The sequence below is a fragment of the Geospiza fortis genome, unplaced genomic scaffold, assembly GCF_000277835.1.
Source record: "Geospiza fortis unplaced genomic scaffold, GeoFor_1.0 scaffold353, whole genome shotgun sequence".
Classification (NCBI taxonomy): Eukaryota; Metazoa; Chordata; class Aves; order Passeriformes; family Thraupidae; genus Geospiza; species Geospiza fortis.
Genome location: NW_005054473.1, coordinates 303182 through 316804, shown reverse-complemented (window position 1 = coordinate 316804; position 13623 = coordinate 303182). Strand labels below are relative to the sequence as shown.

Below are 13623 nucleotides of genomic sequence, written 5' to 3'. Positions count from 1 at the left end.
CAAGCTCTGCAGAGATGTTTGAACTTCAGGGGATTTTTTGCTCTGGGGGAATAAAGTTGCTCTGTGGACTTGGTGGGCTTAAAACACATCAAAGCAGTGAAATTCTCAGGTGTGTGAGTGACCTGTGCATTCCCCAGCACACTACTTGCCTCCACAGTGATTCCCTGTGAATCCTTGGGGGGTTTGGTGAGGGGGAGCAGGAGGAAGGCCCAGCTGAGCTGCCCTGTCCACAGGGAGCAGGGGGGTGAGGGACACTCAGCTGAGCTCCAGCAGTTCCATAGCCCTGCAGAGCATTTGGAGTCAGGTGCACTCCTGTGTTGGCTGCTTGGGATGGGTGGAGGAGCTTTTATTGAAGGACACTGGATGGGATCTGAAAGTTCTTGACTCTGGAGTGAGCAATGAAGTGTTATCTTGCTGCACTGAGCTTGTCCCTGTGACGTCATTGTTGTGACATCAGTGCTGTGATATCAGTGTTGTGATACCAGTGTTGTGATATCAGTGTTGTGACTGAGTCCTGCCTGTGCCTGAGTCAGTGGGGTGCCAGGATCGTGGGCAATGTCTCCTTTCCTCTTGTCCTTCCTCTGCCCTTCACTTGGCATTCTGGGCAATGTCTCCTTTCTCCTTGCCCTTCCCCTGCCCTTCCCTTGGCAGCACCCACTCCAGGACACGCCGGGTTCCTGGCAGAAACCAGAGAGAAACCAGGATTCTTAATCCTCTGTATCCAACAGCAGCACTGCCCTGGCAGTTTAACTGTCACAACTGATTGTTCTCAGGGACTTTTTTGATACTTGTGGATGTATTTGGGCTTGAAAACCTTTCCAAACATGCTGAGCTGACTGGCTGATGGATCCCCTTGGACAAAGCCATCAGCTTTGTCCTCTGGAGATCCCCAGCATGGCACTGGAGTCCTGCAGCTCTGCTGAGCTGGCTCGTGGCTCCCGGTGAGTCAAAGCAACCATAAAGTCAAGTGGTTGACTGGGATCAGTCAACCAAATATGTCTGGGGCAAGTCACCTAAAGAATCCCAATAAATCCACCCCACTGCTTTCCTTAAAACAAGCAAAAATGTATTTGCTCTGGTGCCAAGCACACTTCCTTTTGTCCTAAATTCCCCCTGCACTTTGTTCTGACAAATACAAATATAGTTCTATATTTGCCTTTAAAGTTTTTATTGACAATGTTGTAGGTGTTCCCCTCCCATCTCCAGCACCACCTGCCCAGCAGAGGAATTCAGGCTTTCAGACTGAAGATGAAAACAGGCTTTAGTGAGCTGGAATTGCTGGGGTTTCCCACCAGGATGGCTTTAAAGAGGCAAGGCAGTTTGTTTGCTGCTCTTTTGCTGGTGGCTCAGTGCAGCAGAGAAGAGTTCTCTCTCCTCTTACACTTCCCAGGGGCTGCTCTGGTCCAGCTTTATGGAATCCTCTCCTCTGCTATCCTAGAGACAGCAGTGAGTTTCCTTGGAAGAGATTGAGCAGAGCTGCAAGAGGAACGGACTCTCACGAGGTCTCAGCTTTTCTTTCAGCTGCATGAGCTCCTCAGAATAGCTCATACCCAGCATCTCTCAGGGATCCTGGTGCTCAGGGAAGAGGAATTCCCTGTTGTTTTAGTGGAAGCTGCTGGATACTGAGGAGTAATGAAAATCAGTCCTTAGGGTGGCGGAGGAAATTTGTTCTCTCTGACTAATGACTCAGTAACAGCAGGCTGATCATTCCCAAGGCAGGGCAGGCAGATGGTGTGACTGGAGAGGTTCTGAGTGCAGCAAACCAAGAGCCTTCAGCCCCTGCTCCCAGTAACTCCCAATTCCTTCCTGTCTCTGCCCACTTTGCCCAAGGCCATGCTCATTCCTTCCTACAGCCCCCCTGAGTGAGAAGTAAAAGGGTTGTACTTCTCCAGGGTACAATGTCCACAGCTCCCAGCCCTTCCATGGTTAATTATTTTAATTAACTAATCTGTTCAAAACATCCAGAGCCCATTGAGCCATCTGGACAGATTCAAGTCACATATTTGTATTCCTGATGTCCTGATTAAATCCTTCCGTTTGCTCCAAGCCCTCAGTGCAGCCAAATGTGCCCCTCCAAAGCTGCTTCACACAAACAGCTCAGGAGGTTGGATCTGTGGGGAAAAGGTTGTCTTTAGCTTTGGGACAGGTGTGCTGGGAACCCTGGTGCTGGCACAGCCCTGAATCCCACAGTGGTTTGTGTTGGGAGGGCCCTTAAACCCCATCCAGTGCCACCCCTGCCATGGCAGGGACAGCTTCCACGATCCCAGGTTGCTCCAAGCCCCATCCAACCTGGCCTTGGACACTGCCAGGGATCCAGGGGCAGCTGAAGGATTGCTCTGGCACCAGGCAGGAGCAAGCAGGAGATGAGCAGAGGGTCCAGGGCTGGGGTCTTTACAGAGCTCTGTGAAAAGCTCTTACCATCATCATCCCTTCCTAGGGGTGTCATCCCTGTGTCTGAGAAGCAGGAATCCTGGGACTGAGGTTATGGGTATTCCCTGCTGTGGAAATTCCCTAATTACCAGCAAGGCTTGGAAAAATAAAAGGCCAAGACAGATCTCTGGCTGGGTAAGGAAGGTTTAAACTGCTAAAAATTGGATTTTCCAGAGAGGCTGAAGTATCTGGGGATGCTGTTGGTACATCAAGCACTAGGGACACCTGGAATGGGGAAGGAATTTCAGCCTCTCCAGCCATGTGGCCTTTAGCATCAAGAACAATCACGTGCAGAGGAGATTTCCTCTCCTCCTGTGCCCTGACTGGAAGGGAACTTTCCAACATCCATCTCAGGAGGGGTTATCTTGTTGTGGAATTCATTTTACAATAAAACTGTCTGGGTTTTTACACATACTGTTGACCTTTAATTGGTATATGAACCCGTAACTCCTGGGCTCCCAGTTTTATACAGGGCAGGATGGATCAGTGCAGCTCCCAGCTGAGAATCTCAGCTTGGGAGTTGTGGGAGGTTTAATGACTCTGCCTTAATTTAAATAAGATAATCTTGGCTTTTACAAGGGAGCTGAGGCACCTGGAGGACACCTTTTGCAAGAGCAGGCAACTGAACTAAGACAACTCTCCTGCCTGGGTGTCTCCCCACAGCAGAGCTCCTCCTTTACCCTCCTGGCACCCAGGATTTGGGGGCTGGAACTCAGCCAGGCCCAGGCTTTTAAACCTCTCAGAGGAAAAGTCATCCAGCACCAGAGTGCCCCAAACACTGCAGCCACTTCAGGCTGGTCGATGGACACTTAACCAGTGGTGATTCCACCACTCCTGGAAACGTTCAAAAAACATGTGAATGTGGCACTTCAGGACATGGGTTAGTGGTGGCCTCAGCATGATGGACTTGATGACCATAAACACCTTTTCCAACCTTAACAATTCCATGATTCTATGATTTTTCCAGTCTCATTCTTTCCATCTGTCAGAGCCAAACCCAAGTCTCTCGGTGGTGGTGGCTGTTGGGATGAAGGGCTTGGCTGAGCTGGGTTCCTGTGGGTTCCCCCTCACAGGATCCTTGTTCCCTGCAGGTAAATGGTCACCTGGACTACATGAAGCAGATGGACACGATCCTAAAAGCCGTGGGCATTAAAACCAAGGAATGCCAGCTGGAAGAGAGGGGCAGTGGCAGTCTTTTTTCCCCTCAAGCCAGGAAATCCCAGCGGGCAGCTGGTAGTGAGGCTCGGGGAGAGGAAAACACCAGGAAAGAGGAGGCTGAGGCTGGGAGTGAAGCTCTCCCAGCTGGCTGTGCTCACCGACAGAATTCCTCCAGCTCTGCCCTGGGAGAACCCTTTCCTCCCTGCCCAGACTGCTCACACAGCACAGACAGCAAGGACCAGGCAGTGGGGAAGGGAGCAAATTAGGGCAGAGCTGCTCAGCCAGCACAAAAACCGCTGTCAGCACATCCGTGCCGCTGGATTCCCAGAGGATGGAGCTGGCGGAGCTGCAGCTGCGGTTTCCAGCCCCTCCGGAGAAAAGCGTGGCACTGGCACGGGCCCGGATCAAAGGCTTGGAGCAGCCGCCCACGGCACCTCCCCGAGGCGGGACAGGGCACATTCCTGCCGGAGTCTGCACTGCTCCAAGGAATCCGAGACAGATCCCATCCAAATCCTTGCAGGAAGCAGCTGCACCCCTCGGCACCGTGTCCCTGCTGTGACTGGGGGAAGCAGGTGGCTCTGAGGGGATTTTAAACATTTCACAGAGAAGGGTTCATTATTAGGAAATTAAAACCATTTTTCCACAAGAGATGAGTTTCGTTTGAGGATCTCAGGGGTGTTCCAGGCTCTACCTGCCCCACTCTGGACAGATCTGGATCTGCTCTCCAGCTCTGCTGACCAGGAGGGGAAAGGCTGGGGCTGCCAGGCTTCCTTCCCTGCCTGCTGCAGGTTTGCTGCCAGGGCTCAGGCACTTTCCCATCTCCAAGATGGTTTCCCTGTCTCCAGGCTGAGGTTGGTGGGTGTTGGAGGCCCTGTTCCTGTTAGAAACATGTTTGGGACCCTGGGGGAAAGCAGCAGGAAAACCAAGGGGGTTTTGGACAGTTTACGAAAATCCTGGGTTCTCCAAGCCAGCAACCCACTGAGACTTTCCTTCTGTGTCCCACAGACATATCCAGCCTTAAAAGCTCCATCCAGACATATTTTTAAATGGCTTAGAACAAAACCAATACTTGGCACGGGATAAACATGGATCTGTTTGATTTCTGCCTCCTTCCATAAAAGTGAGTTTGCTCCACTCTCTTCATCCCCAGTCTCAGAGCAGAGGGAAGGACCAGGCCCTACATTCCCTGCCAGCACAGCTCCAGAGCCTTGTGGAAATGATCCACATCTTCCACAAGAGCCCCTTTTCTGACCAGTTTTGCTGCTGAGCCCAGGAAAGTGCATCAGGCAGGAGTGTGGTAGGAGGGTAACCCCCTCTGGGGTTTTATGCTTTGCCACAAGGGAGGGCTCAAACTCTCCTACCTCCATCTGGGGGGTCCAGTTGACTCATGAGAGGGAAAATACTGGGATTTTACCTTCCAGTTTTGGTTTACACAGGCTTCTCCCCACTGACCCAACAGCCATGTTAATCCCCCTCCCATTCCCAGCTTCCTGCAAACCTTACCTGCAGATCATTCCTCGTGGAGTCAGACTCGGCTGGGTTTGGGGGTGATGCTGTGACCCAGCAAAGCACCATGGTTTGGATGCAGTGCCTGGCAATTCCTGTCCCTAAATTCAGCATCCCAGGGGGCTCAGACCTGCCCAGCTCTGCCCTGGAGGGGTGCCTTGCTGCAGAGACAGGAGGGACTGGCTGTGGGATCCCACTGGGATGGGGCTGTTCAGCCAGCTGCTGGTGGTGCTGTTGGTTGTAGGGCTGGGATGGGATTCCTCTGCTCATCCGAGGCTTTGTCCACAAGCAAACACCTAATTACACAGAACTGCCTGCATGAGACAGGAAGGAATTATTGCTTTTGAACATTTGGCTTGAAGAGGTGACTCTCCCTCTCTCTCTGTCCATCTCCCAAGGCTGATTTGGTACCTAACAAACTTCCAGACTCCACAGTACCTTTTTCTGCTCCTTTTTAACTTGGGTTGTAGTCCAAGCTTGTATTTATATAAAGCCATTGTGGGAAGATGCACATCTTGATCTGGGTGCTCAACACCAGCCCCAAGCTCCATCTGTGGCAAAATGCATTGAACAGTTTGAGGTTTGAGCCTGTGCTCGGCCCTCGGCGTGTCCTGGTCACTCATCCCTGGCTCCCAAGGGATCTGTGGCAAAGAAATGCTGGGTTGGTCGTACAAACTCCAGTTCAGTTCTGGAACATCCGTGGGCAACATGGAAAGAAAACTGAAAGTGGCCTGGCTTCTTCCAGCATCCTGTATGCAGGGGTGCTCTGTGTCCATTGGGGTGTCAGGGAGTTCCAGGAGAACAGTCTTGGAATTAGGCAGAAGGCTTGAAGTGAAGGGTCCAGGGAGGGCACAGCAGCCAACTGCCAGCCCAAAGGCACTTGAGAAAGAATTGACTAAAATAATTTCTTTTATTGATTTTTTGAAGTGCCCACTTGTCACATTTACTCACTGTTCCCTCTGCTTATGGCTCTGGGGAGGGGGCTGGCATTGTAATTTAAAATATAATTTTCCTTTAGATTCTTATCTGAAGGCGGGGGGGGAAGTGTATTTTCTAACTGCATCATCGAGGATGTGATGGATTGTCAGAGGGAAGGGAGATGGTCCTGTGCCAGGAGTGGGCAGCTGTGGGATGGAGCCTGTGGGAGGAGCTGATCCCATTACTACTGTGAGACACGCATGGAGCCACCCTGAGTCGCACCCCACACCCCCACTGAACAGCCAGAAATCAGTGTTGGACATTCTGCACCAAGCTCAGCCCCCACAGTGCAGCTCTGTGTGACAAACCACTGAGCTGGAGTGCACTGTGTGACAGCAACCTGAGACAGCCACAGCTCCAGGGAGGAGATCCAGCCCCAGCTCCAGGAAGATGTGATGTTCATGGGCTGAAGCAGCCCCAAACCTCAGTGTTCCAGCTGAAGCAGCTCCAGACCTCTTGCCCATGAGCCACAGGATGTTTTTCCACCACTCCCCTCAGTGCATTTGGAGGAGATCTGCTGAGCTCTGTGTGTGCAAAGCCAAGCCTTGGCTTGAGGTTAGGGAGACACAGAGTCTGGAATCCGAGGTTCAGACTCAACCAGAGATGGAAAGGCCACAGGAAAGGTTAGAGGATGGTGATGGTGAGCACGGGAGGGATGAAAGAGAGAGAAGAAACAAAGCAGGTTAATTCAGCAGCCACACCTGGCTTTGCAGGGTTTGATCCTCCCTGTGATAGTGCCCGAGGCCACCGTCCCCTCCATGAGCTGCACCGTGTGCCGGAACAGGGATCTGGGGAGATGGCTTGTGGCAAATCAGCTCCCAGAGGGTTTGTGTTGGGCCCTGGGGATCCTTCCTAGCACACAGAGCTGTGTGTGCCCGCTCAGGCCACGGGGGTGCCGAGCTGCAGCTCCGTGCCCGGGGGCTCCGTGTCCCAGAGGCCGACGGGGCGAGCGCCGGGGCTCCGCGGCACCGGGAGCAGCCTGGGCTCACTGCCCGGTGCCCCGGAGTCCATGGAGTCGGTCTCAGCCTGCAGGGTGAGCACGTTCTTGAGGGAGGTGGCGGCACGGGGCCCGCTGTTGGAATTCCTCATGGACAGGGAGATGGCGCTGGGCCGGGGCTCCGCCGAGCGCCGGCAGCAGGGCAGGAATTTGCCCATGGCCCTCTTGAAGTCCCTCATGAAGAGCGGGTAGATGATGGGGTTCATGGTGCTGTTGCAGTAGCCCAGCCAGGTGAGCACATCGAAGAATCCAGCCGGGACGCAGTCGCACACTGCCTGGGGGGACACAGCAGGGATCAGCAGCCTCCCACCTCAGCCCCAACCCAGAGGGGTTTTCCAGCCACACCAACATTCCCCTTTCAAAGGAAACCTTCAAATCCCTTTTGAAGGGCTTTTTCCTTGCTGTTGCTCCCTGGGGAATTGCATCCTTGGTCCTGGAGGTCCAGCAAGACTTTCCAGTGCCTCCAATTGAACCCAGCTGGATTCCAAAGGGAAAACTTCTGGAAACCCAACATCAAGCCCCCACAGGCTCTTACCTGAGCTACATTGGTGACAAAGAAGGGCAGCCAGGCCACGAAGAACATGCCCAGGAGGATGCCCAGGGTCAGGCTGGCCTTCAGAGCCTTCTTGCTGTGCTTGTTGGTGAACCTCCTGCTCTCGCTGCTGGCCAGGGGCTGGCTCGGGGCGCGTGGGACCTGCAGCCAGAGACAGGCAGTGGTGGGCAGCTCTCCCTGGCATCAGCACTGCCCTCTGCTCAAGAAAAGTGGCTTTTGGTGCTCCAGATCCTGCAAAAGCCCTGCCAGTAGTTCCCTTCTCCGAGGGGCAGGAGCTGGGCACACACTGCGAGCCCTGAAGCACAAATTAGGAAAGGGAAGCAATAGAAACCCTCAACACTGAGGGTATGATTTAATTTACTGTAAAATAACGTGTTTGTCATTAGGCTGCTCTTTAGAGAAAAACCCAGCTCAATCCATGTGAGGATAAAGCCTGCCCTAAACAGGCAGCTCCAGCTGCTGATTACAGCAGCAAACTAATTATGGTTTTAAAAGGAGGACATGAAACATTTCAGCCTCCAAACACCATAACCCAGCCCTTGGTCCCCTCCTGCAATCTAAAATTAAGTGATTATCTCAGCCCTCCCCTGTAATTAAATGATACCCTGTTGCAACTCAGCTTCCAGCCCAAAAAGAGAAAAAAAAATCTCTAAAATTAGATGAAGATGGAAAAGGTTAAAAGATGAATCTGAGGGTTCCCTGGCTGACGCCTTGTTCCTCAGCCAGTTTGGGTCTTCAAGGAACCTTTTGGGCCTCAGCTGAATGACAGGGGGATGGATGCTGCTCTTGCATGGCACAGCAAAGCCCTGAACATCCCCTGACCCTGTAGAGTCCAAAAACCTGGCATCTGGCGAGGAAATAAACACTTTATGATATTGTGTGTTTATTCTTTAATTCCCCTTTTCCTTTTGACCGTCTAGTGCAGCTTATCAAGTGTGGGAATGCTGGCCGGAGTCCTGGCTCTGCTCTTGGAGAGAATAAACTCAATCAAGGTATTTAAAGGCAATTAAGTTTGCCTTTTCCCTGTAGGATATGAGGTCAATAAAGCCTATTACAGGGAATTAAAGCTGTTAGATTTAGTGGCAATTACCTTCTCCTGGAGAAATACAAACAAGTGCAGCCACGTTTTTGTTATAAAACCCACACACTCCGGTTCCACCAGTGAGCACACGAGGGCTTTGGCAGCTCCTGTTATAGAGCAGGTAACAAAAATAGAAGCTTCTGTTCAAAATAAGGTGCTCTCGGGAATCTGGCATTTGCTATTAGTTAGAATCCTTCTCCCCCGTATGTCTCACACCCACCATGGCCAAGATTTATGAGTGGAAAGTCAGATAAGATTAAACCCCTTGGGGATGACGCCAGCCAAGAGAGGGGGAAACTGCGTTTATTTTGCACTGCTGAGCATTTTGCCTGAATCTTATTTATTTCTCTGCTTCTCCTCACACTGTTTCTGTGCTCATGAGCAGCCTCAGAGCTCTCCATTGCTGGGACAAGGCACGGGGCACCTCAGAGGATGTCAGGGAGGTGGATGTTGCCCAAAATCTCCCTCCCTGCAGTTGTCAAAGCTGGCACCAGCCCTGAGGCCATCCAGGAGGCAGAAACAGCCCAGGCACCCAAACTGTCTGCCAGAACAACCTCCCTGTGTGCTCCTTACCTGTGGCATGGCCTCGTCAGCGGTGGCCACGTTGGAGGCCAGGGAGGCCACCTGCACGGCCTGCTTGCGCGCCGCCAGCAGGATGCGGCAGTAGGTGAAGGAGATGGCGGCGGAGGGCAGGAAGAAGGTGAGGCAGGAGGCCACCAGGGCGTAGGGCAGGCTGACCAGCAGCCGGCACTGCTCCTCGTCCCCCCGGCCCGTGACGTTCAGGGGCCGCACCTGGAACTCCAGCTCGTGCCACCCCATCTTGATGGGCAGGAAGGAGGCCAGCGCGGCCAAGGTCCAGGCGGCCAGGACGAGCGCCAGCGCCCTGCAGGACGTCATGCGCAGCTTGTACCGCAGCGGGGACGTGATGAGCAGGTAGCGGTCCAGGCTGATGAGGCACAGGTTGAGGATGGAGGCGCTGCAGCACATGACGTCGAAGGAGGCCCAGAGGGAGCAGAAGTCCCCCCGCAGCACCCAGCGGCCGTAGAGCTGGTTGAGCATGGCCGGGGGCATCACCACCAGCCCCACCATCAGGTCCGACATGAACAGGGACACCAGGAAGTAGTTGGAGGTGTTGCGGAGGGAGCGCTGGGTGACGATGAGGAGGATGAGGAGGAAGTTGCCCGCCGTGGTCAGCAGGATGATGAAGCAGAGGAAGGCGGCCACCCAGCTGCTGCCCACGAGCAGGGAGTGCTCCCCCAGCACGCTGGCATTGGGGGCCCCCAGGTCCCCCTCCATGAGGAGCTGGGGGCAGGGCTGGCTCTGGGCTGGGCACCGTCTCCAGCGTGGCCCGTGCTACGTGATCATCACCGGGGCTGGGCAAGGAGGATCATCTCTCTGCTGTGTGTCCGTCCTCCCTTCTCTCCTCCTCCTCTCCCTCTCTTCCCCCACTGTCTCTCCTCACTGGCACTCAGGGCAGGGTGACATTCCCAGGAGCCGATCAGCAGGACCAAGGTTCCCTCCCCATTACTCACAGCAGTTCCTGTAAATCCCCCTGCTCTGGGGTGTCCCTGGATGCTGCTTCTGGACGCTGGGGATGAGCTGGAAGGCAAGGTTCCCAAGATGCCAGGGATGGCAGGATGCTCTGGATACCCTGATGCTCTGGATGCACCAGACCAAGGAATACAACACCGAGATGCTCTGGATGCTCTGCACTTCAGATGCTGGGGATGCTCTGCATCCCAGGATATCCCAGATGCCAGGGCTGCTCTGTACCCAGGGTACCCTGGACGCTGAGGATGCTCTGGACTCCAGGATGCTCCAGATGCTGGGGATGCTGCGGCCCCCGGAGGCTCAGCTGCAGCCCCCCAGCTGAGCTGGGCTCCCTGCAGAGCTCTGTCCCCGGGGTCCCAGAGCTCCTCCGCTGCTGCAGCCGGAGCCGTCAGGAGCGGCAGAGCAGCCTCGGGCGAGGAGGACCGGGATGCTCCCAGCCGAGCCCGCCCGGGAGGAGGAAGATCCGGAGTGTGGAAGGGATCTCTGCCGCGGCAGAGGAGCGTCCAGCCCACGGGGAGGGGTGGGAGTGGGTGTGTGCAGGTGCCTGCCCGACTTTCACCTGCTGCTGTGGATGCACACAAAGGATGCAGAAATGCCGATCGAGGAGGTGGGGCTGGGGGGGAGAGGAGGAGATGAAATGGAAGCGCTAATGAAAACAGGGATCTGGGCTAAACTCCACAAAGTGGCAGCCAGAGAGTTCCCGTTTCTGCCTTAAAGAGACAGCCCCGTGCTCTGCCATCCCTGCCATCTGTGCCAGCGCTGGAGCCCTGGCTGCAGGCACCTGGGCCAGCAGGTCAGTGGCCAAACCCGGCTGGCAGCTCGAGTTCCAGGCTCCACCCTCCACACTGAGTGATAAAAAGCAAAATTTTGCAAAATCAAATGAAAAAGCAACAAACAGCTGCCCACAACAGCCTTCAGGCAGCAGCCAGAGGACTTGCTGGCAGATATTGCAGCAATCTGCAGCCAGGGATGGAGGAGCAGAGACAAGGCAGAGCCTGGCCCCTCTGCTCCTGGGTTATTTGGACTGGCTTGGGGCAGCCCAGCTCCCTGCCTGAGGGGCAGTCCTGGATGGCCCCACAGCAACAACAGAGAGGAGCCAGCTGAGAAAACCCTTCTGAGTCTGTGTGCTGCTGGGAATTCTGTGCTGCCACCTTCACACTCAGGGCAAACACCTCAGGGTGCTGGGCAGGGACTGCTCAGGGTTTTTTAATTACCCAGTTGCCCAAAGGTGGGGATTTCCCAACCAATGGCTGTGATTTCTGCTGGGGGAGACTGGGACTGAGGGCAGTGGCTCCAGCACAGACCAGAGCTGAGGGTGTGCTCCTGGCACCCACCCTGTGCTCCCAGGGCCAGGCCCTGCCCTCCCCAAGTGCCCACTAAAGCTTTCCTTGGCACGCCTCCCTGGGCAGTTGTGCTGCAGATGTGTGGGTGAGAGCCAGCTGTGCACACCACACCCCCAGCCGCCCACCCCGGGACAGAAATCAGCCTCTTTACCACGTCCTGCTTTTCCAGCCACCTTTCCAACACATTTGTTGTGCTTTTCCCAGTGCCTGCATGGGCATTCCAGGCCTGGAAACCATCTGTGAGCAAGGCACAGGAGGTGGAAGGCAGGGACCCAGCCCAAGCACACACAGTTATTCCCCAGGATCTCTGGGTCAGGCTGCCCCTGGGAAACAGCTGCTGCCACTTGTGCCAGGACAGGCTGTGCCCAGGACCCTCTCCCTGGATGCTCCCAGCCAAACCTCCCGGGCCACCTCGGTGTCACAGCGTGCTGGCAGCAGCCCCAGGGCAGCACCACGTGCGAGGCTCTGTTTGCAGCAGGAGGCTTCCTTAGAAAAGCCTTTGCCCCAGGAAAGCCTCACCTCCCATCTGTGCTGGGAGCACAGAGAAACCCCACCCCGAGCCCACCCTGAGCAGCCTCCCCAGGCAGGGTGAGGGAAAGCAGCAGCTCAGATTTATCCCAGCTGGATGCACAGGGAGGAAGTGATGTCCCCGTGCAGAGCCAGCCTTCCTTCTCAGCCCTGCTGCACACCAGGAACATCCCAGACTGACTCCAGAGCTTTTGCTTCTGAGGGGGAGACTGGATCAGAAGCATGGAGTTCTGGAATGGTTTGGGTGTGGAGGGTTCTTAAAGCTCATTCCATTCCCAACTCCTGCCATGGCAGGGACACCTTCCACTGTCCCAGGCTGCTCCAAGCCTCACCCAGCCTGGCCTTGGGCACTGCCAGGGGTCCAGGGGCAGCCACAGCTGCTCTGAGTAGCCTCTTCCCAACATCCACAGCACATCCTCCACACATGGGAGGTTTTGTACATGTGGTTTGGATGTGTTCGCTGGGGCAGCAAATCTGAACTGATTGAAACAAAATGTGTTTAAAAAGACCTGCCTTAAAATGAAGACCAAATCCTACCATTGTCCCTGCAAAGCTTCTCTGTTCTGGCAGCTGTCCTGGCCTGCCTGTGCTCTCTCCCTGTGCTGCATTTCTGGACACATGTGCAGAGATCATGGACTCCAGGACCAGCTCTGCTCTCCAGTACCACTAGCAGGGAAAGCAAACCCAGGTTGTCAACAGCCACCCAAGTGTCAACATGGAAAAAAAAAAAAAAAAAAGGGTGAGACAGGGAGAGTCAAACTGGGAGCTGAGAGACTTCAGTGAGTCTCCAGCAGTCCAGGGCTGAGCACAGAAACCTCCAACCCTGCAGTGCCCTCTCGAGATGTCCTTCCAGGCTGTATCTGGGATGGCTCCCTGGGTTTGAATTTGGGCAGAGCCTGGCTGACTACCTCGATTTATGGTTTCATCTGCACAGCAGCCCTCACTGCTTGCCTCTGCTGGGGCTCAGCTTGTGTGGAATGGAGGTGGAGATGTCCTGCTCCAAACACCTTGAACTGCAGCTCCTGGAGGGGAACAGCCCCCTGCTGAATCCAGCTTGTTTCCTCTGTACACCAGCAAAGGGGCCCCGTGATGGTGCTCAGTGACCACCACAGGTTTCTCCACCTTTGCCTGGCTCTCAGGTAAAGCTCCCTTCCTTGGGAAGACACTTCACAACCTAAAAACATTAAGGTAACACCCAGAGCCCCTCTAGCCCTGCCAGACCCTCCCTGGTCAGCCCAGCCCCTCTGCTGTGGCAATTCCTGCCTAATACAAACCCTCTCCCACTTCCCAAAGCACAGACCTGCTCTCCCAACCTGTGCAGAGTCCCCTGAGCCTCAAGGAGGAGGGCAATGAGAGCTGAGCTCAAAGAGAGGCAGTCAGAGCTGAACTCAATAAAGGGACAGTGAGAGCTGAGCTCAGAGAGAGGCAGTGATGAGAGCTGAGCTCAGTGAGGGGCAGTCAGAGCTCTCTGCTGGCCCAGCACAGCCTCTGGCCCCTC

General features: G+C 54.8%; 2 protein-coding genes across 2 annotated transcripts in view; one reads left to right on the top strand and one right to left on the bottom strand.

The window, feature by feature from the left end:
- TMCO4 (transmembrane and coiled-coil domains 4) overlaps positions 1 to 4236 on the top strand; it is a 35326-nt gene extending 31090 nt beyond the window's left edge. The window contains exon 13 of the mRNA XM_031062921.1: positions 3522 to 4236. Within this exon, the coding sequence (XP_030918781.1) occupies positions 3522 to 3854 (333 nt within the window). The 3' untranslated portion in view covers positions 3855 to 4236. The remainder of the gene's footprint in view (positions 1 to 3521) is intronic.
- A 2714-nt stretch (positions 4237 to 6950) lies between these two features.
- HTR6 (5-hydroxytryptamine receptor 6) lies at positions 6951 to 10000 on the bottom strand. Its single transcript, XM_005428153.1, has 3 exons — positions 9277 to 10000; positions 7605 to 7763; positions 6951 to 7344 (listed from the first exon to the last, which is right to left on the bottom strand). The coding sequence occupies exons 1-3, from the start codon at positions 9997 to 9999 to the stop codon at positions 6952 to 6954; spliced, it is 1275 nt and encodes a 424-aa protein (XP_005428210.1). The 5' UTR covers position 10000; the 3' UTR covers position 6951.
- Positions 10001 to 13623: the final 3623 nt, after the last annotated feature.

Coding starts and splice junctions, on each gene's coding strand:
- HTR6 (XM_005428153.1), bottom strand. CDS start 9,999: ATGGAGGGGGACCTGGGGGCCCCCAATGCCAGCGTGCTGGGGGAGCAC. Junction 7,764..9,276: donor CTGACGAGGCCATGCCACAG/GTAAGGAGCACA, acceptor CTCTGGCTGCAG/GTCCCACGCGCCCCGAGCCA. Junction 7,345..7,604: donor TTGTCACCAATGTAGCTCAG/GTAAGAGCCTGT, acceptor GTGTCCCCCCAG/GCAGTGTGCGACTGCGTCCC.